Consider the following 26,422-nt stretch of genomic DNA (forward strand, 5'->3'; position numbering starts at 1 on the left):
TTCGACATGCTATACTATGACCGTTTTTTACTTTTTTCGACAGGCTATACTATGACCGTTTTTCACTGTTTTCGACATGCTATAAATTTTCATAATTTTTTCATAAAATGGCCCCCTCCCCCAAATGCTGCACAGGTGTTTTTTGCCCTGCTTTCATTAGAACAAAGTAGCCTCGCCCAAACCATGAAAAGCAACCCCACACCAAAAGTAGAGAAAAGTATGTGGACATTTGCATGCTTTAAGACATATGACAAAGTTAGGGTATTTCTTTATGTTTGTAAATACAAAAAATTGTATTGCACACATTACTTACTAAATGTTCATTTCTTTATTATGTCTCACACTTTGAATCCATATTATAAGTTATTCATCAGAACAGACCCATATAGAAAAGGGTTCCACATTTTGTCATCATCTCGACATGAGTTGGGAGAAAACAATACTACCTTCAAGTTACGCCTTTGGGCCTAGGAATGTGACTGGATGATGGGGCGGTCAAGTGTCCTTTTGAAGTAATAGTCTGGATTTTAGCTTGGCAAGACAAACTCACAGGACTCCTTCAGCTCGACATGGTAACACCTGAAGTAACGGGAATAATAAAGGATGCACGTTCACAATTATAATGTTGCTGTGTGACACTCAAAACTACTTTGTTTCAAAAAGCTGTTCAGGGTATTGGACATTTCGGGAATTACTCTAATTAGCTTTTAAGCAGAGAGTTAGCTATCTTAGATGATTGATACCACTCTCAAGTTTGTCCAACTCTGTTAGCCAATTAGCTTAACGCTAGCAAACACAAGAAAAAACAGTATGCCTGTCTTTGAAAAATTTACAAAATCTAGTGTGAAGGCAGCAGTATGGTGTTTTACAGTGGTTAGCTAGCTAAAAACGGATAATTGTCATTTAATACAAAATTTTGTTTTTGTACAGTTTTAACAAATTAGATATGTTAATTGCTGAGCTTTAGAGGCATGGAGGTATAAAAAGAACCGGATACAGAGTCCCATGAAGACCCCCAAAAAGTTTGACTTCTGAGTATATAAAAATAAAAATTCCACAGTTTGGCCACAATATGTAATCTTCTTATCTATGCAACTGCTAACTCTCCGCCAGAAAGCAATAATACTAACCATATATCCCAAACTGTGAAACTTTCCCCATGTGTTAAACTATCTCTTTTAGCCGGGAGACTGAAGAATGACAGGAAAACTTAAAAACAAATTGTCAAACGTATCCAGCCTCTATTCATGTCCAGTTTAGCTTTTCTTACTCCATTAGTACTTCACAATACTGTCAGATTACAAGATAATGTATGGCACACACTAATAATGGACCAATAGCTTGACATTTCAAAGTCAAGACAAAATACAAGGACGTAATCTACATATACACAGATTATAAGACTTCATACAATTGATATTTTTCTCCTATTTAGTACATGTTTTGCAAAGTTGTCACCAGCAAAACCTCTATTTACTACCTTTGATTCTATCACATCAAACATTTAATTATAACAAAACTGTTGTTTCAAAGGTCAACCAGTGTCAAAGCCAAACTCCTTTGCAGGGAGTTTGTTGACTTGATAAGGAAGAAGATCTGACAGTTTTGACCTCAAGTCTGTAAAGTCCTCATTTGTGTCGGTCAAAGTCTGGATAATTTGTTTTGATTTGATTCGGTTTGAGCAGCCGTCGCTCCGTGGCGTGTATCCTGGAGCTGAATTAACACATGAAGAGCCTTTTTAAATACATTTTTTTTCAGCTGAACTTAAGCACTGACAGCCGTCCTCACATCCACACGGACAAACAATGTCAGTTTGAACAGCTCATGTAAGATGATGCAGCAACATACCGACACAAGTAAACTTTGAGAAGGTCTTTTTGAGAATTCATCCTCCAAGAAGAAAAAGCAGTTTGAGAAGAATGAGGAGGCTATTTTACAGGGGGGAGCTTTCAGAGAGAACAAGCAGCATCCTGGTCTCCACCAAGGTTTGTGTGGCCTCTTCCAGACCTCCTCACACTCCTCTTTGATCTGTTTTTTACCAAGACATCAGCTCTACATGCCAGCCACAGGTCGGACTACAAGAGGGAAGCTGGATCCTGAAATAACATCATGCCTAGGCAGCAAGACCTGCAGGCAAGGAGACAAGAAGAAACTCATTTAGTTTAAAACAGTGGGGAATGGATATAGATCAGTTACTCTGGTTTAAACTATATCCAATTGTTTGAGCCAATAAATAGCCTAAAACGTGTATGTTTTACATGGTTTTCAAAAATAAAGTTTTTTAATGCTTTAATTCAAAAGAAATCTTGAGAAAATAGGGAGTAGATGGAGCCCCATCCACTCACACACCATCCAGTCCTGCTGGAGCTGTTGCCCCCGCGACCCGATCCTGCATAAGCGGTTGAAGGTGAGACCATCCAGTAATTGTAGAAATATGCTTTTAACAGCTATTATTTACATAAAATGCAAAAGCATCTCATTCATATTCATGAATACATCATCAGCTGGAAGCCACTTGCAGATAAAGAACAAATACACTTTGATATGTTAAATCTAACATCAATTTAATTGATGAAAATAGTGCAGTCATTTACTGATTAATGTAAAAACAGCAAAGTAAAACTTGAAAATAACCAAGTCATTACATTATGTTTACCTGATGATGAATATCATTATACTGATCACTACCGTTTTCTGATAATTATATTGATTATAACAGATTGCGTGAGGAGCATGTGGTTGCAGTAATTATGTTGTATCTGCACTGCTAAAAAGATGGTGGGTCATTACAAACTCCTGTTGTGAAACAAAGCTTTGCTCAAACCTACAGAACTTTATTTTTAATTCTAGGGAAAATCCAAAAGCTACAATGATGCCACTTGATAGCACGGTGCAGCCTAAACCAACATCAATTTAAACATCATGATGGTCTTTTTCAGTTTTTGAGTGTTTAACTCTTAATAAATAACTAAGAATGACTTTGATTGTTGCTTATTTAGTCATGAAATGTAATGTGGAAAAATACATGATCTGAAACCAAGTTTTCAATGAAATAAAAGGAGAAAGCCGGACATTAAAATGATAAAGTGGGTTACAATGGGAACAATTTTAAGAAAATAAATTCTTATTAGGTACAGTGGTAGTAACATAAGATTGATATTTCCCTTTTTCTCAATGTTATAAACAATACTACACTAAAATATGACCCTTACCTGTGTGTTTGTGACTGCTTTACCATTAACTGATATTATATGGCGTTATTGCCGCTCTCTGTGGGAGGAAAAAAAGAGAGAAATCAGTTTAGTATAACTGACATCTTTTTAACCAGCAGGGGGCAGTATTACATAGAAGTTCTCCTCTAAAGGATGCATCAATTAAAACACCCCTCCGGTGTTTCTGGACAGGTGTTACTATCCATCCTCCTGAATGACAAGATAAGAAAACATCCTATTTAAACTTCGTCCTCTGTTTGATGAATCCCCCACTCTTCATTCTCATATTTCATGTATAGCTCTCTTCCTCCTCTCATCCTCTTCCTCTGCTCATTATCCCTCTCCGTCTTGTCCTTCCCTCTCCGGTTCCCGGTTGATAATAGCTTCTTCCTCCCAGTCTTTTTGCTTATGCGAGTGAACAGGCGACTGTGTGCCGGCTGATAGCGTGGCTGTGATTCATTTAGACAGGCTGGCAGCAAGCTGTGTAAACAGCCATTAGTAATTCATGACTCTGTCCAGCATCCCCAGGCTTCAATTAACCCTTGCTATTGGTGCATTCTTCCTCTCAGTCACCCATCTTTCGCTCTCTCTCTCTCTGCGTCTCTCCTCTCACTGCTTTTCATCTTTATCTGTATTCTCCTCATCTTCCCGCCTCCTTCCTCACCCTTTAAATCATTCTCTTTGGGTCGCAAGTGCAGTTGTCATCTCGCCCAATGGAGACAGAAATATCTCAATGGTAACAGCGGCAAGCAGGTGGTTTATAACATCCATCTAATGTATGAAAATGAATAACTTGAGCATGGAAAATTATGCAAAGAGGAAATGAGGTTTCAGTTTCAAGCTGCTGGTTGGCAGCCGGAATCATAGGTGTCTTTGAACTGTACCGTCTCATTAAAGGACTGAGCTCTAATGGAAAGGCCAATTAAGCACCAAAAGGTATCAGGTGTGGATACGAGTCGCAAATTTGATGCATTCACACAAAAAAGAATTGCAGTTTACGTTGACTTTGCTTGGACTTGAGCTTCATGACTTTAAAGACTTGTAACACGCTCCTCAGGCCAAAAGTGGAATAACATTCAGGCCAGCGTCCATAAGGATTTCTTTAATACGTTTAGTGGCACTCTATTTGTCGCTTTCATTTGTTTTGAAAATAGCCTGAATCTCATTTCAGGTGCAATTGCCCTCCAGCTTTTTATTTTGTTGTTGTGAACCAAACTGGTTCTGTTAAAGTGCTCCATGAATTACCATGAAATAAGTATTGAAAAGCAAAGAATGTACTTTTACTCCTCCGGTGTTTCCACTTTGAAATGGTGACAAATCTGTTAAAGGATGTGCTATGAGTTTTAGACTTGAGTGTTAAAACTACAGCTGAAACAATTAGTTGATCAATCGATCAATCGATCAGTTCTTTGGCTTTTGAACCTTTGAAAAGGAAAAAAAGTGTTGCATATATCTACAAGTTGCGAGCAGTTTAATCAAAGAGCAATGTTCCCCTCTTAGATTGATCATCTGAACTTTTAGAGGCTTGAAGTGGTAAAACTATCCATTATTTCATTAAAAGCTAATATTATAGAAAGGTCAGCAAATATACATATAATTCATTTATCAAAAACAGTTTGGGGTTTTTCCTTATTTCCAGTCTCGGTAATACAATCTTGGTCCATTTAGATCAATCCAGTTAGGTCTTGATGGGTCCTGAACCCCGGGAAGGGAAGTAGTCAATCAAAAGAAACAATTTAAATAATCAAGTAGCTAATTTAAGCAATTTAATCAGTAATTCATTAGTCATGCGTTGCATCATCATTACTGCAGCTTTTCTTATATCTGAATCCCTTTAAGGATAAAAATGCATTTGCGGTATTGTTGCCGTTTCTCTTCTCCCTGACCAAGTGCATTCAGTCTAACATGCACTGCCTGTGTCTACCATCTATGAGCCGCTAAGATCTTATCCTCTTACTGTCTCCCAGCAGCTCCTCAGACATCAGACTGTCCTGACGGTTTCCCAGAACGAAGGCCAGGAAGGAGAGGATGAGCGCGTCCAGGATGCCCATGATGGCCAGGATGTAGGCCCAGCGCACCGAGCAGGCGCCCAGCGTGTACTTGTCCGTCTGCTCGCCACACATCCGCTTCACCTCGTCGCTGTCCCAGCCATCCGGGTAGATCATGCAGCCCAGAATCAGACATGTGCCTGGATCAGGAGGAGGGAACGATGGGTTAGTGCTCAAGGTCTTCATCGGCTACCAAGGGAGGAATTTATGATGGATTTGGGACACTATGAGAGTACAGTGCTCAGTGTAAAAACAGCTTAGTGGAGGTGTTAGAGGGTTTTTATTTACACTTTAAGCTTGAGGTATAGTTACTAAAATGCTAATTCACAGAGGATGCGTTATCATAGACTCTAAATGTTGAAGTCTGAGGAGAAATTATAGTTTACAAAAAAAGTAAACTTCCAAGAATAGAGGAAGATAAGAGAAAGCAGTCATCTAACAACAGTTCTGTACAGAGTCTGTTCATACACACTCACACACAGTCGGTCCAGGAAATCAAATGATTCACAGGTCTGAGAGATCTTTATGTATTTGTTGACAATGCCGTATATCAGAGGCTTTATTTTCTGTGTTGTAGATAATGAGAGTGAGTAAAGGGTTAATGTTTTGGGTTGATATTAGAGTGAGGTTTAGGTTAAAGAGGCTCCTGGGAAAATAACTTTCCTCCACTTCAAAGTAAAGTGCAGAGGAATGTCCCCTTTGAGTGTTTTATTATCAAAGATTATATCATTAGATTCTTCTTCATGAATTAATGCGAAAGCAGGATTTTAGTGTTGTAGGTGGTTGAGGTGGAGCTCATTTTAAACTGTTTTTTTTATTTTTTTTATAGGACTACGTCGCCTTTTTTTGGTCCAACCAATAGTGCAAATCGCAAAAAACACAGAAGATGGAACCATGACACATCCGTCATCTTTGCATTCAAAATGACTAAAACAAGTTCAATATAGTTGCTGTATTTTCTGTCAAGTGAAGAATCATTTCAGCTGTACTGTATATACTGTTGGGAAGTCTATAAATCAGGCATCTCATTTTATAAGCTCTTCATATGTTTTGATAAGTAACTAATAACGCTATCAAATAAAATGTAGTGAAGAAAAAAGTACAACATTTTCAAGAAAAGAAAATTGAAAAGAAAAGACTCAACTAAAGTACTAGTACCTCAAACTTGTACGTAAGTACAGTACTTCGATACATTCCATCGCTGCATTCTGGGGCCTGTCATGTGTGTGTGTGTGTGTGTGTGTGTGTGTGTGTGTGTGTGTGTGTGTGTGTGTCAGGTTAGCCCACAAAGTTGCGTTGCCAGCAGATTAAGCAAACGGATAATCTCCGGAAATGTCAGTGACCTGTGTCCCTTTACTCCCCCCCCGCTCGTCTCACCCCCTCCCCCGCCTCGCTCTCTTTGTGGCGGACATAATGACAAAAGAGACCTTTATACAGTGGAAGGACGACCACATGGGTGTCTGGGTCGTGTCTGCTGTTCTGTTAGTCATGAGTTAAACACAAGCAGACATCGCTCTCACAGTTGTACCAATAAAAGCAGCAGCAAGCTACTGTAATAATAGCCAGTATTGATGTAGAAGCACTCTAATCCATATCCTGCGCCTACATTTCCCAGGAGGCACCGAGTCTATTGACTTTCCTGCAGCCTTCCTGAGTTTGGAGATCAATGTTCTCTGGGCAAAGGGAGGAAAAGAAAAGTGTGTAAAGCAGCAGTGGCTTGTTGTTTCTTTTTGTTATTTTTATTAGACACAATGTTCCCCGTTTGGTTGCGTAAGGGAGAGATAATCGCTGTATTATTTTCATCTGGTTTTGACACAGCTTGTATGTCTAATAACTTATGATAATTCCTTTTGAAAATGATCGTGGCAGCGACATAACATTTGCTCACCCTGCAAAGCACCTCGCCACCACAACAAAGCTTGAAAGAAATCAACCAGCAACGTCACACCATCACTCGGAAACGTTTGGGATTTTCTGTATCGACGGTGAAATATCGACAAAAAGGACGAGGCTTTTTGTCGAGATATTGACACGTTTCCAAGGATGCTTAGTTTGTTTAGTCCATTTAGAAATACACACAGTGACAAATCAACACAGCTCACGTGTGCCGACAACATACAAAAAGATTACATACAAAATTAGATACATAACCAGTTTTATTATCTTCTTTAGCGTCAGATCCCAGTCAACACAGGATCGTGACAAGATTTTGAGTTCAATTTGCACAATTTGTGTGAAGTACAATGGCACTAAAACAAAGCTTGAAACTGAGGATGTAATCTGTGAAATTCAACATTTCTCTAATGACAGTGAAAAACTAATTGCCAACAAGGGGTGATTATTTGGTACATTTACATTACTGCTTAGTGCTAAAACCTTAAATCCACAGGCTTATTCATGCCTTTTAAAGTGGAAGTCGGGCTGCTTAAAATGTGTCACGTAAGGATGTCTTAATTCTAATTTCTGACTCTTCTGATCTTCAGGAAATGGTTTTTCATGTTCACTGAACACTAAACTTTCACGGCGTATTAGTGTTGATTTCCTTTTATTCATATTAGAGGATTTAGTACAGTGCTCTCTTTCCTGTAAACAACCTGCTCCTGCAGGCAGCCGTAATATTAATAGAATAAGTTGAATTGCACATCGTCTCAAAAGGCAAATCTTAAATCTCCCGCAGTACAGGAGATCAAAGAGACACCGGGTCTGTCTGACTCGTCTAAAAGGCCTTAAAAATGTCCATTTCTGTGCTGTGGTGGTTCAGGCTTAAACCTCCGGTAGCTGCAGGTTTGATGCCACGAAAGCCAAAGTGTAAGTCGACCTGAAGCTAAATCACTCTTTGCGTGTTTGCATAAAAAGTACAAAAGAAATGTAATTCCTCTCACCGACTGATCTCATTATAATCCATTTATCTTTTATACCTGAACGTTTCCTGCAACAGTTTTTTCCTGTTTTCCAAAATGTACTGAATTTAATCTTTTAAATAATTTTTTTTCATGTTGTTATCAGCAAAGCAGAAAAAGCTCAAACAGAAATAGCCTCTATCCCCAAAACAGCATCCAAATTTCGCTAAAGTAGGCTGCAGGCGATCTCTTATCTTTGGCAAAATTGTTTTGTTTTCAGGCTGGCACAGAAATGCCGTGTAGCTCCAAACAATCCTACAAATGACAGGCAGCTACAGTGTAATGCGCGGTAACGACAGGGGTAAGCCAACGGGGTCAGCCTCTTCATCTCCTGATAAATACATTCTCATCTCAACATCCCTGCAGCCGGCACACAATCGCAAAAATAAATCATGAAAGACACCACGAAACGAAGACGAGGAATCATGTCAGCTCTTTCAATGAGTGATGTTTTCAAACCCCGCACAACCTAAAAGCTCAGGGGTAACATTCGGACTCGGACGAGAGATCTGGGTTCAGCACTTCAAATGATTTAGGTCGACTGAAAAATGAGCTCACAAGCTGTTCAGAAATGTTCAAAAACAAGCTTCATTCATCGCGGTAGTACTCCAACTCTGCAGGAGGTGGCTGGTAATGAGCTGGAGATCACACTGGACTCCTGAGAACGACTCTTCATCGCACAGGGAAGAGGAGGTCAATTACTGATTAACGCTGCATCTTCCTCTTTCATCTCCTTACTAGAGAGACTTCAGGCGGGTTGTTCTCTTTGGTCAAGTCAGCGCCGAACAGATGAAGTATTCTGGATTCCTCGACAGGAATGAATTAGTTCGATTTTGAATTCAACTGAAGTAAAGGTGGATTAAAGGATAAGAACATCATAGCGTTGAAAGTTGATTGAAACTAATTTAATAATTATTATCTTTAAAGAGGAACTTAATAGTGTCGAAGGCGGTGTGCAACCGCCCTCTCTGGTGATGTCACAGTGTACCGACACACTCTGGAGTACACTTCACAAGATTTTCAGGGTTCTTCAGTTGCTCTTTAAGTCATTTATCAGGTAAAAATAACAAACATTTGCCTCCAAATTTTGAGGATTTGCTGCTTTATTAATTCAATATTTTAGATTTGATTTTAGACTGTTGGTCGGACAAAACAACCAATTTGAAGACATCACCTATGAAAGATATTTTTCAGTATTTTCTGACAATTTGAAGACAAAAAATTCCCAAATGGAGGTCACACTGAATAAGTTTGCCAATAAAAAGTTTCTCAAACATCTCCATCATGTATTTGGATGCCCTTGATTTCTCTCACACACACACACACACACACACACACACACACACACACACACACACACACACACACACACACACACACACACACACACACACACACACACACACACTCTCCGCTTGAAAGCTTCCCAGCGGACAGCTGTTGGCAGCGACAGCGGGGACAATCAGAGGAGGAGGTGTCATAGTGTAGACCTTTGTGTCCAATCGCCACATGCTATTATACACACACACACACACACACACACACACACATTAAGCCACTCACGGTGCATTTCACAGGCCCAGCTGTAGCTGTCTGCTTTGTGCGATTCATGTTCCTTTAAACCTCGCTGTCACAGAGGCGGTGTGAGTGCATGCGCAGGTGTGCGAGTGTGTTCTTTTGTGCACGTGTAGCGGTGTGTTGGAGATAGAGAGCTCATACTGTATGCACTGAGCAAGGTGGACCATAGCAAATTATATTAATGGGTGTTAATTGGGGCGGAAACTGGCAGATGCAAGAAGGTACGAGGATGAAACACCTCTCTCTCTCCACCCCCCCAACCCTGATCCCTGGATGTGTGTGTGTGTGTGTGTGTGTGTGTGTGTGTGTGTGTGTGTGTGTGTGTGTGTGTGTGTGTGTGTGTGTGTAGCGAAGGCAGAGGAGAGGGAGCATGATTTGCAACACATATCCAAATACACAACCTTCGAATACAAATTACTTAAATCATAAAGGCATCGTTTTCTTCTTAGATTCAATTTACATTGACACAATACGTGTGTGTCTTGGAAAACATATTTTCTAAATTCACAGTAAACTCATCAGCAGATGAGAAGAAGCTCAGCGTAAAGCATTTGCCACAGAGCACAAGGCGTCGGTACAGCTAGTAGAAGTCAATAGTCAGAAAAGACTGCGCTGCATAGTCAGCCAATAACAATCTACATGATCAGGGATCTTTTATTACCGTTGGCATGAGAAACATGCTTTGTTCAGCACTTCATCAGGCTCATGAACGAGCTAACATTAAGTCATAATTGTACCCGTGTGTACATAAAAAATATAGACAATAATTAAAGGAAAAACATCATTATGTGAAGCACACCAGAGCAGAACAATCTGAAACATAGTCTAATAATAATCTAATACGTGTTACAGTAACACTTCGTTCTACAGGTCCAACAGTGTCATAAGTGGTTGCCAGTTTCTCAAAATCATTGGTAATGGAAACCTGGCAACCATTACAGTCAAACCCCAGAAGAATTTATAGATGCAGAAGGTCTAGAAATACTGGAATAAGTCTTATAAAACAGGATCCTTAAAAAGTCCTCAGTGGTAGCTACAGCTCTTACTCCCACACTGCATTTAAACAAGACAAAATACTATCAATATTTGATACATGGCCTAATATTGAACAAACCAATCTAGCCACTATCTACACTTGCAAGTAATGCAAAGACACAAAATACAGAGAATATAAGAATATCTTGCTCAAGCCAAACTTCCCTGCTAACGCTGTGATCCTGAAGGAGCTGTCCACACGTTGCAGTGCTGAAATCTCAGCTACAACCGATTTCAGCGGCTCCATTCTGCACGACACACCCTCAAGATCAACGATTCCCTGTGATTTAGATACCGACCGGGGTCACTCTGGGCCACTCTGTATGCATGCCAGCACACAGGCGGAAAACAAAATACTTTTTCCCTCTCCATCTCCTGCAAGAACCATGTTTCTGTTGTCACTGTGGATGATGGGAGAGGTGAGGAAGATGAAGCAGCGACTGAAGATGAAGAGACAAGGGAAGGAAAGAAAGAATAAAAGACAGGAAATGAGGAGAAAAAAAATAGAGGAAAGAGGAGCTTGATCTATGCAGCGCAGGCTTAAAATAACATCAGTGGCAGTGTGGTGTTTGTGTTAAAAAAAAAGATCAGGATGATGATGATGACGATGATGAGATTTTTGAGCACGGACTCTGAAAGTTATTGATATTGTAAGACACGCGTGTCACTCTTGTGTCATTTTCAGGTGTGGATTAAAAAGGAAGACTGGAGGGATTCGGCAGGAACACGGATTACACGATTGGAATCCCAATGCAACTCGTTTGAGACATGAAGGGAATGCAAGTGGCTGTTTAAAAATGCAGCGCGAGACACAGACCACGCTCCTCCGTCAGATCAGAGGATGGCGCACAGACAGAGAAACCACACTTCAAAGACATAAAGCAGAAGAAAAAAAAAAAAAATGCGTAATCCACTCTTTATTTTACTCCCGAGGACGACCTCAGTCATTAGGCGGTCCTCATTCAATTTATTGAAAAGCTAAATAAAATGTAACTCTGTGTCAAAGACAAGCTAGTTTGGAGATGGTCCGTGGAGAAGAGAGTGCCGTAAAATTGATTGAGGTTCAAATTTACAATCTAATAATCTCCGAGCGGAGAGGGAAGCAGCTCAGTTCTGCAGAAGTTATTATATTATTACTGCTTTATCATTTATCAAAGGAAAAACATCTGATCGTGGTTCAAGGAGACACACACACACCTTTATTCAAACCTAATGTAACAGTAGAAACTCAGCCCCCACCGGCCTTAGTTAGGCTGCTGTTGCTATGCCTGTAAAGTTCTCCGTTTTTGTACTTCACACAATAAAGTTTACAGAAACAAAGAGAGATTCATCACTCATTTAGAAACAATGGCTCCTTGATTTCAGACAAAAGCCGGCTTATGTTTCAAGCTTCAGAAGTCTTGCTAGCAGATCTGGCTAGCAAAGCTGATTAAGCTAATGTTATGTCCAACGAATTCTCTTAAATACACACTTGATGACTACATATTTGAAATGAATAAATTACGCTTCATTGTTTGTATTCAAAAACAATATGATTCACTTTCAGTGCCATGCCAGCGACGGCCCGTTATTCCGAAACCCCCGAAAAATTCCTTCACCCTGAAAGCCAATTTGTCCGACAACCCGTTATCCCAAAAACAAAATGACCTCATTGGACTGTCCCAGTGGGTCACGTCTTCGCCGGTGGGAAAGAAATTGTCCGGAGGCATAAAAAGACTTCCAAACTCTGTAAAATGCTGCGTTTCTCTCCTACTAAAACCACTAGAACATACTGTATGTGGAAACGTTGCTGCTTATTCAAAGAAAAATGGCAAATAATGTAAGTTAATGTTATGAAAATGTCTCAAAGCTTCTTCAGGTGATATGTGAGAATGTGCTCAAAATTTAGTGAATTAGGATTATTTTAAGACATCTCCAGCGGCCCGTTTTTTAAACCCCTCGGCGTGTCAGCGCCACAGAAACAAAGCCTTCTTATTTGAGTCATATTCTGCATAAAAGTTATTCTGATAATCCTCCTGGGCGGAGGTATTGTTTTCCTCCCTCAGACGCCTCCTCCTCCTCCTGCATGAGGCCCTCCTGCTGCGTTACAGCACACAGGAGACGACTTCAGAAGTTGCATCCAAACACTGACGTCGCCTCAGAATCGGTTGCCTGTCTCGTTTGAAGTCGGTCCTCGTCGGAACAGCCTTCTTCTGAGTATTCAAAACGAGCTCTAATCAAAGCTTCCTCTGATTTTCTTCTGAGCGCAGAATATGTTCGGGAGCGGGAGGTCGCTCCAGCGCACCGAGGATCCAATCGGCTGGTTGGGTGAGTGTCGGCGCTGTAGGGTGAATGTGACACGAGTGTTTTCTCCCCTCCGCCCCGTCTGACGAGTAAAAGCCCCACCATACGTCCATATGAGCGACATATCGTCACGTATGAACATTACATGAAGCAGCTTTTGTTCTCAGGAACTTTTGCACAAACCTATCAGGAGGCGATTAAGAACAGGTGTTCACGTTAATTAACAGCTCCCATTGGTGAACCTGAAACTAAGCTCTCAAACAGGACACACGCTGCATCCCAGGCTGAAGAAAAACATGTGTTAAGCCTTGTATGCTCGCTGCCAGTAAAGCTAAAATCCCTCGACGCCGGTGACGTTTGTGAGGCTCGACAGTTGACAGACGAGGAACAAAACAGTTTGAGGGCGAGAAAAAAAAAAGCCCACATGGTCAGATTTTGTTAACATTTGATCCGAAGAATTCTATGTTACACATTTGATCAACCGTTGTTTCATTTAAGTGCTCTTTCTCCTCTCCGCCTCCTCAGATGTTGGCGACGGCATTCTTGAACTCAACTCCAGCAGCTCTGAATCTTTAACGGTTGTCCTTATTTCCCTCTTCCAAAAAAAAACAACCCGTCTGCCTTTGAAGTCGAGCCGAGGGGATTGCTCCACTCCCGTTTCAGCAACTTCTAATGTGTCTCTGATCTGCGGCGATGGCAGAGAGTACATGTTCTCCTCTTTTTTTCTTGTCTTTCAAGCCTTCCCCTCCCTCTTCTCTGTCTCGCTCTCTTTCTGCAGCACTGATGATTATGTGAGAGCAGGACAAAAAAAAAAAAAAAAAAGCTCACGCATTGTTCAACACCATAGAGCTAAATTTAAAAGTTTGTCCGAAAGATATAAAATATGCGTATTGTTTCCTTTTGTGGGAACGGTGCAGCCAGAACAAACGTGAAGCCTTGGCGTGTGCGATACTAGAGGTAAAGAATGCACTTTACAGAGTATTTATATACTGTGGTAGTACTACAGAGTACTTTTTCCCACCGTGATGGAAGTCAAGCTGCTTCCATTGTTGTCACTGTTGCATCGATGTGAGAAGAGAAGCCCTCGTCTTGCCACTTGTCATGCAGCTGTGATGCTTCACCGCAGCCAGGGTGGTGTGTGGGGGGGGGTGTGATCTCCTGACCGGTGGTTTGTGACCTGAAGCAAGCGGTTGGCTTTCGGGGGCGAAGCAGCTCGAAAATGGCCTTGAACCTTGTTCTTGAGCTCCCACGTCGCCTCCTCGTTCTTTGGGACCCGGCGGCTCACATCGGCGATCTCGTGGAGAGCGAGAGCGATAGGATGCTGCCAGCAACGGCGGCACGGAGAGAGGCGTTTCCATGGCAACCGGCAAGCTCGGAAAGGGAGGAAGAGCATTAATGGATGGCTGCGAACATCACTGAAACAACACACGTCCTCTCTCTCCACACACACACACACACACACACACACACACACACACACACACACACACACACACACACACACACACACACACACACACACACACACACACACACACACACACACACACACACACACGTCCGTGATTTGTGATCCGTGACCGTCAAAAAAAATGGACCAGAAGCAACCGCCTCAGACCTGAGAGAGCCTCCTCTCTCAGGTCTCCATTGTTCCTCCAGCGTAATAATAAGTAAGTCCACTGGGATGTAAACACTCCCACAGCTCACACTTCCTAACTCCCCCTGCTAAGTTTATCAAATAACAAACCTCTGCTGTGGCGCTACACAAGCTCCGGAGCCTTTTGATGTCCTCTCGAGCTCAAACCTCATTTGTATTCTACGTCTGGCCCCAGTTTTCACTAAGCTTTCTTTGATTCAGTCCCCCCCCCCCCCCCCGCCAATATGTTTAACATTGTTAGTCATGTTTTCCACACAGCAGGGTGCACCTCCTCATTTGCAGCTCAATACCGCTGTTGTGATTGTCGATGGATCATCAGTGTAATTAGGCGTCTACCTTGGAGGGAAACCAGCGGGAGGAGACGCCTCGTTACTGTGATCCACCAACTGATTTCAGTTCGGTTCGTCCCATTCAGCAGATAAACATCAGATAGACTGTCATCATTCAATAACAGCTGTCATGTTTCCCCATCAGTCAACCCACTGCAGCCCTTAAATCTTCTGAGGCCACAGAGAGTAATGCATTCTGGATGTCACTTCTGTATTATGCTAAAACGCTGCAGTCATCTCGTTCAATATGAGGGTATTGATTGACGAGAGGGTGGGATGATGGAAATGAAACGTTCTGCTGAGAAGTAGATCTAATGGATCCAAGTTTTTTCGTTTTGGCTCTTTGGAGGGGAAATGTGGTTTGCACTTTAGACCTGCAGAGATGACCAGAGAAGGGGATTTGAGGGCTGCAAATTGGATATTTTGGAGGGGGGGGGGGGGGGGGAGCGCAGAGAGAATATAATGTATAAAGATTGATACTGTGCTGAATAAACAGTTAAGGAAGTAGGCAAGATGCATCTTAAGTGCAAAGTTTTACTGTCTTTAGTATCGTCACACTACAGACTATACATGCGTTTCAAAAATTCCATTTCAGCACCTTTTATGTACCTATTCATATTTTATTCTAAACAAATTCAGTCGTCATTCATATCTTACTAAGCAGTCTTAAGCAGCTTTCTTTAAGTTAATTCCTCTCACTGTCATCCGAGGAGAGAGTTCATCGCCGTTTTTTCAGAGTTTAAAACTTGGGCTGTGTGTTGCAACCTTCACAGAAGTGTCTTTTCTATAAATCAAGGAGCATCAGAGCATCGTTCACCCTCAAACAATGACAGCCAGGTGTCAGAACAGAATCTGATATATGATGAAGACCTGCCCCGACACTCGGCATCACTGATTAGCTCAAACACTCGCACGCGCGCCGAAACGAGAATCACTCAAATGCACATCCACGATCATCCGAGGCACATAGTTTAAACTGGGTCACCGTGTCCTTGTCCTGCTGCCTAACTCAGGAGGAGGAGGGTAAATCAACCGGCTGTCTCCTCCACCCCGGCCCACTGATCAAGAAGATAAACCCCCGATGGGAAATCTATAAAGCCGGCCCGTCCTCTGGCAAACATGTGAGAGCGAAGAGAAGTATTGACGACAGTTGGAGCGTGCCGTGGAGGACACAGCTGCAGAGTCTAATGGATCAAACAGATGTTTGATTTAGCGGCTACCTGCTGGTCACTCATTTGTGTACACAAAGAAAGCTGTCAAGTCATGTTTTACCCTTTTATGGCCGAAAAAAAAACGACCTGCTAATGTACAAAGTCCCTTAAAAACTGGCAGCCCTTTTACCAAAGTATCACTTATTATTCAAACGGTATTTAAACTGTGTCCTCATATTTCATGTTTGTTCCCCGAGGTGGTGACAGACTAAAAGCTTCCATCTTGGAAACACCAATCAAAAGCGTCTCAGCTTTCAAACTGTAAACCACGGAGTTTTGCAAAGTCCTGCCAACGTGGAAATAGCCGAATCCAGCCCACAGACAAGCTGCAGAATGAAAACTCTTGGATCATTAGCAGCAAGGAAGAGCTTCTCAAAAAAACAGCAAACATGTGAATGCAAACATGACGTCTTGTTGTCATTACACCACATTTGTTTCTGCTTAAACGCGGCACCATCTCGTAGCCCTTGGGTTAGCATTCATTGTGTGAAGAGTTCTCTCTGTATCTTTGCCCTCAGGTCCTAATTAAGAGGAATTCTTGCTTAATTTCGTAACTATGAAGCGGAGAAGAGAGACGCTTGCTCTCGTCGAGTAGAGAGATGGAGAGGTTGTGCATGGATGTTGGATGTTTGTTCTGCCATTTTGTGTTCATTTTTTTTTTTTTTTTTTTTTTACTGTATGCGTTTCCAGAAAAAAAAGCTACAGGTTCATTTGCATTCTTGAGCCGCTGAGAATCAGAGTAGTTCCAGCTGCAAATCGGCAGATTCAATTGTGAAAAACTGCAAACACACAACAGAGACTCGAGACACTCAAGAGGCTTTCGTTCATGTCTAAGAGCGTCATGATTTAGCGGTTGTGTTTGCATATATAATTCAGATTGAAGTGACCCACCGCAGAGAGACAATGACAGCGACAGAAGCATTTCATCTACAAGGTTGTCTCAACAGTGAACCGTGAGCTCAGACTGAAAAGGCCCGAGGGACCAAGAAGCCACAAAGTCATCCGCCGGTCGATTTTGGCACACCGTTGGTTCGGGGGTCTCGTTTCTCGCATTCGGCCTGTCGCATCACATCACAGCAAGGCGAGCCTCAACGCTCGATCTTGTGCTTAGCTCTGCTGGGAAACTTCTGCGTAGGTTTCTGGTTGTCTGGGGTAGGGGGTAAATGTCAGGGCAGCAGGGACGGGCTACTATCAGACTTTCTGCTCCACCTTCCTGGTTACACTAATTACATTACTCCTGGGGAGACAGAATAATCAAATCTTAATGAGGAGAACTTGAGTGCTGTTCTTGACATGACAGTCTCTAACAGAGGTGCTGAACCTTTGCAGATCTGAAACCCATTTTACACCAGACCAGCTACCCAGGGTAAACACTGCCAGTGTGATGAAGTCCAGCCTGGTGATGCTCAGTGCTGAGACTCAAGTTTAAATCAGGATGTAAATAATGCTAAGAACAATAACAAGAGCTAATAAGACAACGGCTGATATTCATAACTCTGAAGAACTAGAAGGACACTCTGAGAGCTCAAATCAGACCAGTAGTTTGTCCGAAACAAACAAACCGAAAACAGAACCTCTTTGGCGTAGTAATAAGTTAGTTAGGGTTATTCTGGAGCTTCCTATAAGACTTAAAACGCAGCAGGAAAAACAGAGTATTTTGTTCTCCTCTGGGACAAGCTTATGCTCCTTGAGATTATCACTTTCCCCTGCTGGGGGATTTGTCACTTATTCCTTGTGCAGCGGGCAAGCTGTTTAGTGACGCCTCCTCAGGGATACATAATACAACAGCAGACTGGGGACATTTCATTTTGCAGAGAAGGAAAATAACACAACATCGACGGCTGCTGGTCGCATCAGTGATACTCCCACTCAGCCCGTCTGAAATACACTCGCTGAATAAATATCTCGTCTTGCACACACGCACACGCACGCACGCACACACACACACACACACACACACACACACACACACACACACACACACACACACACACACACAGAGCTGCCACTAACTCATCTTCCTCGCCATCATGCCATTCAGCGCTCTCATTTCCGTCCAAAATCCCCTGCTGTTAGCTCTCCTGCTGCTCCATAACTAGCACCTGATTAGGTGTGTTATTAAACCCTAAAACTTCAGCACATCCACATCCTGCAGAGACTCCTGGAAAGACCTCGTTATCTCCCCATCAGCTTCACCACTGGCTCCCTCTGTCTGGCAACCGGACACTATCCCATCAGCATCCCACCAATTTCAAAAGGGCAACGCAGCTGAATGAAAATGCCAACAGACCTCCAAAGCGCCACAGTTTCTTCCTCCGGCCTCAGCTAAACATGAGAGAAGCAGGCAGGTCTCACGAAACATGGAACCATAGTCTTCTGGCAAACAAAAATCACGACTATCGGCTGCCTCTGACAGGCACGCGTCACTCTTTAGACTTTTGTGTTGCTTCCTGCAAGCAAATTATGAGTGTAATTAGGAGGTTGAACTCTTGAGTTCTTATTAACAGCGATGCTGAGAAATTTCCCTTAGCAATTTCGCAAGAACATGAACATTAAACAAGCTTCCTCCTGAATGGTTTAATGAAGAGGTAATAGAGCCTGTGATCGTCCAGAACAGTGCAATAAAAGTGCGATTAAGTGTTAAATATGGCATTCAAAACAAATAGAAAGCAAGCAATCAGACAGCACATACGTCCACGAAAGCGACCTTATTCTATGATAGAAAGTGTTTGCAGTTTTTAATCTGCATCAAAATAGACACAGTGACGGACATATTCCGTGAAACCACACATTTCACATGAAACATAATGATTTGATCCATTTTTAATATAAAAAAAATATTGATTAGTGCATCTTTAATCATTAACTGAAATTTGAAAAAAGCATCTTTGAGATATCGTGCTGATAGACAAACCCAACCAACATTATGATCTCCTTAGCCAAAGCAATAAGGTAGCTATGATCCACAAAATCAATCAAACACAAATCCATGGCCTGTATAACATGTTTTGATTGTGCATCCGCATCAACACCCTATCACTGCTGCTCATTCAGTTAAACCTGAACAGAGTATCCATTTGGTGGAGCGTAATTACGGTCCCTGAGTGTTTTGAAGGACTCTGGATGTAATTTTCATCTGTGAGCCTTGACAGTTTCTTCTTCTTCTTCTTCTTCTTTTCCTCATCGTCTCACATAATCTCCGTCTCTCTGCTCATTCCACTTCCTAACTAGCCTGCAATCAACACTGTCAGTCACACTTAAGGCTCTAAATACCTCGCGATTCCCTAATCAGAGACACCACTCTCGCTTTACCTCGAGCGGGCTCCAGATGCCCCTGCAGCTTCATCTGTCGATCATGCCACGGCTAATAAAAGACACATTCTAGGACCAACACAGTCTCGCACTTTGTGAAATAGTCACGAAATGCAATCTGTTGGTTTCATTTGCAGGGACACAAATTGTCTCTATTTTTTTGAGTCGCTTCGACTTCACATTCATGCCACCAGAACCGTACCTCTAACCACCGAGGGGGGGCGCTATCAATTTAACACAATTTGACAAGGAACCGACTTTGACGTAACACCTGCATGCAACACATGCTCTCTAGCTTAATTGCCTTGTCAAACTCGTTGCAACACTCGACAAAAATAAAGTAAAACTCACCCACCAAACGTCTTGGTTAGTCTTCCCAATGTTCCAACAGTCGCCCACTCTGGTTTTGTCACAATAAACCCTGAAGTTAGTGGTGAAAATAAACCTCCTCTAACGTTACACGCTGTTTGTGTTTTCTTCTTCTTCTTCTTTTTTGTTTGTGTTTTTTCCCCGCTGTCTCCCTCTTTGACCGCGGGGTCGCAGCTCTTCTTCGTTTGTTGACCATTTCCGCCCCCTACCGGCCGGAGCGAGGAACTATCAGTCCATTACGGTAAAAAACTTCGTCAATAAAATATGTTTTGAGATCCACACTAAAAGTATTGATTATTTTCTCAAACTCAATGTGAAATATACATCAGCTGATAGCTCGTAATCCTTGTTATGGAAAGCACAATGTTGCTGCAACTTGTAGCACTAACTACGCGGCTACCCATGAAATTGGTAGTGCACATTAATGTCAAATTTGTCCACCTGCTGGAGAAGATTTGTGAGCAGCTGACACAGATATGAGGACCTCGAGTCTGGCTGTGCAGCACCTTGGACACAATGTTCCATCTCACCTCTCAGACCAGACCACACACATCCCATAAAACACCTCACCTTCTGGGATACCTCTAAATCGCCTGGCCCACTGCGTGTTTAGGGTTATTCTCTCTGGGTGACAGCTCTATTAAGTAGCTCACTGATCATCCGGCTGCTGGACTTTAAAGGACACATTTCATCCTTTTTAAGCTCTTATAGGGGCTTTTTTTCATATCCCATAACACAGAACAACCATCTGGGTCAGACACGCTCAGAAAATATTGTAACGTACATGTAACTTGGAAGTAATATGTAACTTCATGTGTCTTGCTCAAGGAAACTTTAACTTTTTGAGAGGAGCGTCAAGAGAGATCGAACCTTCAGCTGTACAATAGTTAGACGTTTAAGCGTTACCAACTGAGATGTAAATAATTTCTAGTTCAGCTTTTGAAATTGAAAGTTACATTTTGGACCACACTGTAAAAACTGTGATTGGCGTTAATTAATATATCCTAAATAAATAATAGTAACGTTTACATAATAAAAAAGACGATGTAAAGTTTGGAATTACATTGAGCTAAATTCAACAAATGTCAATTATTTACTAATTATTAATTAATTAATTTATAATGACCTAATTTTGTTTGAATATAATCAAATCTTTAGTAAATGTAAATCAATTGTTCAAAAGAGTCCTTAAGGAATCAGAAAAATGAAAATGATAAAATCTCCAGAACAGCTAAATATACCTTCAGTGAGAATGTTTTTCAACCTATTTTGAATTGTTGTAGTGTAAACTGTAGACTCTGGTGGTAGGCAGACAAACAAATGAGTTAGTTATTTAAGTAGAATTTATGTAGAAAGACTAAAGAGCTTCATTTTCAAGCAGCCAAAGAAGCACAATGATGAAGTGGCTTCATTATTTTTCTCCGAGTCATTACTTTCCTAAATGTTTCTGTAGTCAAAGGGACGTTGAGGCTATAAGAGTTACAGGCGGATCAAGGTCACAGAGCGGTTACTGTCCCTTTAAAATCCTCATCAGCTAAAGGAAGTGATCCACTTTCTTAATCCTCAGACTTAGAATTAGTCTGTAGTTTGAGATCTGCGAGCTTCACTCAACTTGGCTGGCTTTTAATTTAGCTGATTCACTCTGCATGCGTCAACATCTCTCCTTTTTGTTTATTCTTCTGTATCATTTAAATGTATTGTTTAATCGTAATTACCGTCCATGCACTGTGACCTCTCTGAGCTTTTTAAAAGAAGAGATTTTTCTTATCGGGCAGACAGTATAGCTGAGCACTTAACTGATTGGTGGAGAGAGGAAATAAAAGAAAAAGAGGGCAGAGGGTTTCATCTAAAAACCTTTAGGTGGGCACTTTTTTTTGTTCTGCTAATAGCTTCTTCTGTGTGTGTGTGTGTGTGTGTGTGTGTGTGTGTGTGTGTATGTCTTAGTCTCATGTGTGGTCATGTTACATCACTGTAAAGCCTCTCAGACTCTTCAGGTCCTTCATTATATGTGTGAGAGGATAAAGACCGGGCTGATGTCATTAGCTCTCTGCCTCACCATCTCAACTAAATGTTCACGGAGCTCACATTAATGTGGCTTTTTTTTTTTTTTTAAATTAGCTTTGCCAATTATTGCCAGGAGACTCTCACTTTTATTTATTTAATGTCTATTTGAATGCGGACGAGTAGAAAATGTGTAGCATTTGTGAGATTAGTGATTTCAGCTATTTCCTGTAGCCTGACATTCAAATGAATCACTTAGGAAACAATATTTCACATATGAAAAGTTTGTGCTAAATGTACATGATATAGGCCCATGTAATTATCAGATGTTTAACATATGAAATGTAAGAAATAGCATATAAAAACAACAATGTAATAAGGTGAGAAATCTATTCTAGACCTGGAATGTGTTCTTTCTGAAGTCAAACTGACAAATAAAGGAATTAATGAATAAATATTTTTTCATTCTCATGCATCTCTTGTCAGGAATGAATACAGAATATAACGTGTCATCTTATAACGTGTATTTCAGATTAGATAAGATGACTATGAAGGAGTAAACATGTATACTTATTGGATTATTATATGGATGGAAATAACACAAGCAATATTTCAACCTGAAGATTTCCCCTTTCAGACATTCCCTGGATCAGTTTTCATGATCTATCCGTCTCCTCTGCAGACGTGATAGCGTCTCGGTGTTATTTTCCCTCTCCTTTCCAACAAACAATGTGACGGCGATAAGCAGAACGTCCCGTTCCACTTGACATTTTTCTGAAGAGGTGTAAAATTGAATGCCGCACGATGCACCAAGCGTTCATATACTATAATACTATCAGTCAGTCAGACGCTTTTATTATCAAACTGTGTTATCATGCTCTAACAGCATAACAATGACACACCACTGAACTAGTGCACAAGCAGCTGTCCCCTGTTGGAGCACTTCTTCCTGATGTTCTGGAGATCAATGAACCTCCAGCAACCAAATGGACTTTCTAGTTTTGGCTCCGAATGCGAGACCACTTAGAGCGCCGTGAGGAACTTCACTTACTGCCCACAGGAAGCTGCCGGTCAGGCAGCCGGGAATTGGACCCACCTCTGACTCCCCGGATTTACACCCACAGAAAGTGTGCAGCTGTTCCTTCCACACTGGTAATGTGTGTGTTTGAGAGCTCCAGATGGCCATCGGGGCTCTGGAGGCCATCCAGGTTATTGAGCACCAACATGCCTCCTGTTTTCATTATCACTGGCACTTTCTAGTGAGCTTTTAAAAAGGGTTTATAAGTCATAAATAAGTGATTTATTAGTGGCAAATAAATCACATATCTGTGACTTTATATATAAATAATGAGCCATTAATAACTTAAATGTCATTAGGTTTTGAAAAATACATTTGACGTTCTCCAGATTGCTTTTTTTCCCACAGGCTCTTTGATTCATCCAAAAACAAAATAAGAAATTGTAAAGTGTGAAAGAAATGAAAGGAAAAAATCAACATTAAATATCTGTTGTGCAAGCTTAAAACAGTGTCAATGCTCCTTGGCATGGATTCCATTCGTCTCTGAGGGGATGAAACACAGTTTTTGAAAAGATATTCCCTCATTTGATGAATAAATCTCCAGTAGTTGTTCAATTAGGTTGAGGTTTATTTGACTGTGAACGCCGCAACTTATGATACACATCCTTTTCATTTAAGTCGTTTAACTTTGTAGTTGATTTTAAATTAAAATGAAGCAGCCTACAAAAATAGGTTTCACCCCTGGTGAACTGGTCTGCAGTAACCAACTTAGAGCTCCAAAAGAAAAAGGAAGTAGCAGTGTGTGGACTTCCATCAGAGCCATAGTGGCCATCTGGTTTTGGTCATGAATGATTTGGAAGGGTTAGTGTTAGAGAGAGAGAAGTAGAAGTTGTATCTCTGCTTGGGCCGGATGCCAGCTATTAGCGCCTGCCAACGACCGTTCAAAGTTATGTGAAAGATTTGTGCAAACTAAAAAACAGAGCATCAAGACAGACAAGTGTTTCTTTTCCACATCTGCAAAGAGGCAAAGAAACGGCTCCATCATTACAGCGATGATCATTATTCTTAGCTATATTTCTAAAACTCATCAAATATTCAGGACATCCCATCGCTGGAGAAGAGGGCTGCCTCTGAGCTGTGTGTGCTGCCTTTGATAGCAGATCACAGTAGACTCATACCACCTGAAATGGGAGGATTTTTTAACAATCACGTCGGGATTTCAGACTGCTTAGAGAGAAGAAGCACCTCGATATTGGCTATTTAAGTTGCCTAAATAACCTTTAAATGGCAGATTTCACAGCGGCCTCTACGAGAATGAGAGACGAGATGAGACAGGCAGAGTGATACTGAATGGGGCTTTAGAGATTATCAAAAATGATTATTTTTACTTGGTAAAAGTCCAGAAGTATTAGCTGCAAAATGTACTTAAAGTATCAAGTACTTGTTTTTCACACAAAAAAAGCCCCAGTGGCTAATATTATTAGATTATTAATACTGATATTAAGCCATATATGTTTGTGTTTTGGACCGTTGGTCAGACAATAAAGCAATTTGAATATGTCATCTTTGGGCTTTTGGAATTTGTGATGGACATTTTCATCATTTTAAGGCATCTTATGGACCAAATGATTTGTCGTTTAAGTAAGAAAATAATCAACAGATAGTCGATAATGAAAATTATCATTAGTTGCACCCCTCGTCGTATGTTTTTAAATCTTTTCTGAGACGTAACCACCACCAACAGCTGCTGTGGAGTGAAGAGTTCAATATTTCCCTCTGAAGAGTACTTCAGCGCCGTACTTGAGCAAATGCACTCTCCACCACTGCAAACCACATTCACAGAAACCACCAGAGATGAATATCTGATTTAGTTCTCTAACCTGAATGTGTTACGGTCACATCTGCTCCTCTGACTTGGTGAGAAAAAAACTAGAGAAAGCCAGCATGTGACTCAGAGGAATAAGAAGCAGCTTTGATCTGTGACAAAAAAAACCTAAAAACTGCAAAAACTCAAACTGCCAGGATGTGCCACTCATTAGGATTCTGATGGAGCTCATCACAGCGCTGTCGCTCCAAGATAATCCAACTCACAGCTGCTGGAGTTATATATTTTATATATTTTAGCGACAGAGGGGTTTTTATTTGCCAAGAAATATCCTCACATCTGGCCAATGGCCCTACTAACCTCCATATCTAATCAATGGCTTGTGCAGCGAGTAATTAGATCGCAGTCTGTGGTTGCTGTTTATTGCTAAAACTGGTGATCAGCGGACTTTGGGACACATGTTCACTCTGAATCAGACTGGATATTTAGCCGCTGTGTGTTTCTGTTGGCAAAAATAGAAGTGCGCTCTCTATGAATGTGATTATTATGGGCTGTGACATTTAATTCCCATTTGAGAACAAGCTGTGTTTTACAAGCAGGCATCCGTGAAGATGCACAGTGTGATGATCACAGTGTGATGATGGGATATTAGCCATACACACAAATTAGATTTATATGAGAATTATGAACCTTAAATTATGCTCAAAAAGTCATGATATGTTTCTCTGGGTGTAAATTGGTGTGATGGCACTCATCAGAGGAATAACATCAAATCTGTTGTTTTTGGCTTGAATTACATTTCCTTCATTTACACACTTGATCTGTTGTGTCTATTAAAAATGCCTCTTTCTCACAGCATATTAAACTGACCGACTGATTGCATTCTTCCACTTTTGACCTCGCACCATTGTTGTTTATCACTTATATACAAATGATCTTCCCTGAGCTTTCGCTAATTCAAATGTGTGAATGTTTGCAGATGACACAACAATCGCAGCAAGTTTTAAATCGCAGATTTAAAACTTCAGCGACATGAATATCAAAAGACTTTAAAAATGTTTTACCTCCACAGCTCTGCTTGAGGCTAGTAGTTCAGGGCTACATTAGATGCTATTAGAGTAACACAACCAAATCTCTGACAGAACTATCTGTGGTGGAGTTGCATTGTGGGTAATGAAAGTGCCAGGTTTTGACAAGTACAAAGAATGAGTGGAATATAAAAGGTCAAATCTCTGCTTCTGCTGCATCAATTTTTGACAATGTCATAGGAGCGTAACCCAAACACTAAATTGGTGGAATACTCTTTAAAAGTGATGCTTAAATGGGCGGAAAAGGGCAAATTGGTGTTAAATGGAAACATCGTTAAAAAAAATGGATTGTAGAATCTTATTGTCATTATGTGTGCATATAGGTGTTGAGTGTGTGTGCCTATAAGAAGTGTGTATGTGCAGATACGTATGTGATGATTATGTAAATGAGTTTGTGTTCATGTGTGGTCTAAGTATATTAAATATGATGATGATATTTATATGAAATCTTGGTCGACTCTATGCAAAAAAGAGCTAAAAAATAAACAGATGAGAGACAAAATGTAAAAAAAATAAATAGATTTACTTTCTCATCAAAATGTTCTTTGTGTGTGTT

At 41.0% G+C, this 26,422-nt stretch overlaps 1 protein-coding gene across 2 annotated transcripts in view; it reads right to left on the reverse strand.

The window, feature by feature from the left end:
* Positions 1-317: 317 nt before the first annotated feature.
* The window catches only part of lhfpl3 (LHFPL tetraspan subfamily member 3), a 28,375-nt gene continuing 2,270 nt past the window's right edge, over positions 318-26,422 (reverse strand). The window contains exons 2-4 of one of the 2 annotated variants that reach the window (XM_068717317.1): positions 5,170-5,400; positions 3,213-3,270; positions 318-2,127 (exon numbers count right to left, since the gene is read on the reverse strand). In XM_068717317.1, the coding sequence (XP_068573418.1) occupies positions 3,248-3,270; positions 5,170-5,400 (254 nt within the window). In that variant the 3' untranslated portion in view covers positions 318-2,127; positions 3,213-3,247. The remainder of the gene's footprint in view (positions 2,128-3,212; positions 3,271-5,169; positions 5,401-26,422) is intronic. The other variant, XM_068717320.1, reaches the window with a different exon arrangement.

This window comes from Cebidichthys violaceus, unplaced genomic scaffold, assembly GCF_023349555.1.
Source record: "Cebidichthys violaceus isolate CVI_PGR_0920_01 unplaced genomic scaffold, fCebVio1.0.p SCAF_21, whole genome shotgun sequence".
Taxonomy (NCBI): Eukaryota; Metazoa; Chordata; class Actinopteri; order Perciformes; family Stichaeidae; genus Cebidichthys; species Cebidichthys violaceus.